The sequence below is a fragment of the Cygnus olor genome, chromosome 5 (assembly GCF_009769625.2).
Source record: "Cygnus olor isolate bCygOlo1 chromosome 5, bCygOlo1.pri.v2, whole genome shotgun sequence".
In the NCBI taxonomy this organism is placed as follows: domain Eukaryota; kingdom Metazoa; phylum Chordata; class Aves; order Anseriformes; family Anatidae; genus Cygnus; species Cygnus olor.
Window position 1 is genome coordinate 25,985,476 of NC_049173.1, and position 2,813 is coordinate 25,988,288.

General features: G+C 52.3%; 1 protein-coding gene across 1 annotated transcript in view; it reads left to right on the forward strand.

Moving 5' to 3' along the window:
• Positions 1 to 1,842, forward strand: part of NKX2-1 (NK2 homeobox 1) — a 7,133-nt gene extending 5,291 nt beyond the window's left edge. Inside the window, exon 3 of the mRNA XM_040559868.1 lies at positions 501 to 1,842. Within this exon, the coding sequence (XP_040415802.1) occupies positions 501 to 1,171 (671 nt within the window). The 3' untranslated portion in view covers positions 1,172 to 1,842. The remainder of the gene's footprint in view (positions 1 to 500) is intronic.
• The last annotated feature ends 971 nt before the right edge of the window (positions 1,843 to 2,813 follow it).

The window sequence follows — 2,813 nt, forward strand, 5'->3', positions numbered from 1 at the left end:
AGCCCGGGGCTCGCCGTCCAGTGCGGGGGGGAGGCGGCGGCGGCACGGCCGGGGGGGGCCGGAGGGAGCCGGCTCTGCCCTTGCCCCTGGGCGCCGCCCGGCAGCGGGAGGGCGAGGGGGAGCCGGAGGAGCAGGAGCCGCATTCCCGAGGGCGCGGGGTGGGGAGCGGGCGGCCCGGCCCCGGCGGAGCCCCCGGTCCCAGCGGAGCCCCCGGCCGCGGCGGGCTGTCGCATCCAGGCGCCCCCGGCGGGGCTCGGCCCGGGCAGGGCGAGGGGCGTGCGGGAGCCTTTATTCAGCGGGGCCGGGCCGGCCGGGAGCCGGTCCCGATCCGACGCGGGGCGCTGGGTGGGAGCGGGGGCACCCCGGGACCCCCGGCTGGGCCGGGCTGGGTGGCGGGGGCCGGCCCGGGGGCGAGGGGCTGCGGGGCTGGGGGGCTGCGGGAGCGCGGGGGAAATGAGCCGAGCCGAGCTGCTGAAAGCGTGCCGCCTTCTCCCTTGCAGTCTCCCGCTTCATGGCGCCGTCCTCGGGCATGAACATGGGCGGCATGGGCAGCCTCAGCTCCCTGGGGGACGTGAGCAAGAGCATGGCCCCGCTCCAGAGCACGCCGCGGAGGAAACGGAGGGTCCTTTTTTCCCAGGCCCAGGTTTACGAGCTGGAGAGACGTTTCAAGCAGCAGAAATACCTCTCCGCCCCTGAGAGGGAACACTTAGCCAGCATGATACACCTCACCCCGACTCAGGTCAAAATCTGGTTCCAGAACCACCGCTACAAGATGAAACGCCAGGCCAAAGACAAGGCTGCGCAGCAGCAGATGCAACAGGAGAACGGCTCTTGCCAGCAGCAGCAGTCTCCCAGAAGGGTGGCAGTGCCAGTGCTTGTAAAGGATGGCAAGCCCTGCCAAGCAGGCTCCAACACACCCACAGCAGCGATCCAGAGCCATCAGCAGCAGGCAGCTACAACAATCACAGTGGCTACCAATGGCAACAGCCTCGGACAGCATCAGAGCCACCAGACAAACAGTGCGGGGCAGTCTCCTGACATGGGACAGCACTCGGCCAGCCCTTCGTCTCTGCAGAGCCAAGTCTCCAGTTTGTCTCACCTAAACTCTTCTACTTCTGACTATGGCACTGCCATGTCTTGCTCCACCTTGCTATACGGTAGGACCTGGTGAAAGGATTAAACAAAGCAAAACAAAAAAAAAAAAGGAAAAAAAAAAAGAAAGCAGATATTCCCAGTCACGCAAATCTCTGTCCTGTCCAAACTGCTGGGTGTTTTTCTTTTCTTTCTTTTTTCTTTATTTTTTAAAGCTTTTTTTTTTTTTCCATTTTACTGAGTGGTTCTCTGAGGACCCATAAGAGAGAAAGGGAGAGAGAGTGACTTAATTTTTTTGGTTTCGTTTTGTTGTTGCTGTTGATGGTTTTGGGTCTTTTTTTTTTTTTTTTTTTTTTCCCAAGGTTATTGTACGGGGTGTTAAAAAAATTCTGACTAATAACCACGGAGCAGTCTGCAGAAAGGGGACCATCGTTAGGCATGGTCTGAAGACTTGGATTTCAAATGTACACTTCGCCAGCGTCTAGGACTTGCATGTAAATATAGAGATTTTGGGGGATGGGGTGGTTTTCCCCAAAAAAACATTCGCGTCACCCAGACACAAGAAGCAGCTTCCCCCCTCCCCCCGGTCTCCTCTCCCAGCCCCGCCGCCAGGGCCAGCGGATGGAGACGTGGAGTCATCAAAGGCTTGGCTTTTATTTTCCTCCTTACGTTTGATGTGAACCTGTAGCTGTATAATGCTGTCAAAAGTTGGACTAAACCCATAGTTTTTAGTAGCCTGTATATTTTGTTGTAAAAAGAAAAAAAAATACAATCAACCAAACCAACCCCCACCTTTTTTATGGACACTGATCGCCCCGTCGTAAATCCTCTGGCAGTTTGTAATTTGCGCACGCCGCCTTTTCCTGTTGTAACTTATGTAGATATTTGGCTTAAATATAGTTCCTAAGAAGCTTCTAATAAATTATACACGTTACGAATATTCTTTTTTTTTTTTTATTTCCCTTTGGTTCCTCCTCCTGATCATCCCTTCCCCGCATATCGTTACTTTTTTTTATTTTTATTTTTTGTTTTTTCTTTTTTTTTTTCTGCTTGTTGGAAAAACAAACCGGGATGCTGCCAAACCCAAAAAGCCCCTACCCCTCCGGGGCCCGGACCCCGCTCCCAGAGGGAGCATCAGGGAGTTAACGGGCTACAGGATCTGTCCTCAGCGTGCAAAAGGGACACGAGCAAACGCATGCGATTCACAGCCTCGAGAGCGAAGGGATCGAGTCCAAACTCACTAGCGTGATCGGGGGGCGGGGGGCACCTCGGATACTTTTTGCTCGAGAAAGCAAAGTAATCCAGGAGGAGAAATTCAAATGCCAAAGGCACGGAGGAGAAAGAAGGTAAAAGTCTAATGCCACTAGAAACAAATTAACGAAGAACTTGCTGACAGTATAGAACATGCGGCCGTTTTAAAGAGCGTCCAGTTTTAATACCTTGTAAAAGAGAAAAAAAAATCATTTCTACAAGGTTTTCCTATGTACTTGTATTTTAAGGAAAGTACAGCAACCTTATTTATAATCAAAATAAAAAGATAGTTTATTGTGTACGAAATGTAGTTTGAATTAACTTTCTTTAAAAGGATGCATTTAATTTTCTACACGTACACACCTCCTTACACACAACCTTGCAGTTTCTCCTGCAAACGTCAACCTTGTTACCCAGGCAAGAGGTTAGGTGCAGACTGCATCTCAGTTTAATGCAGGTTAGTTTTTTTT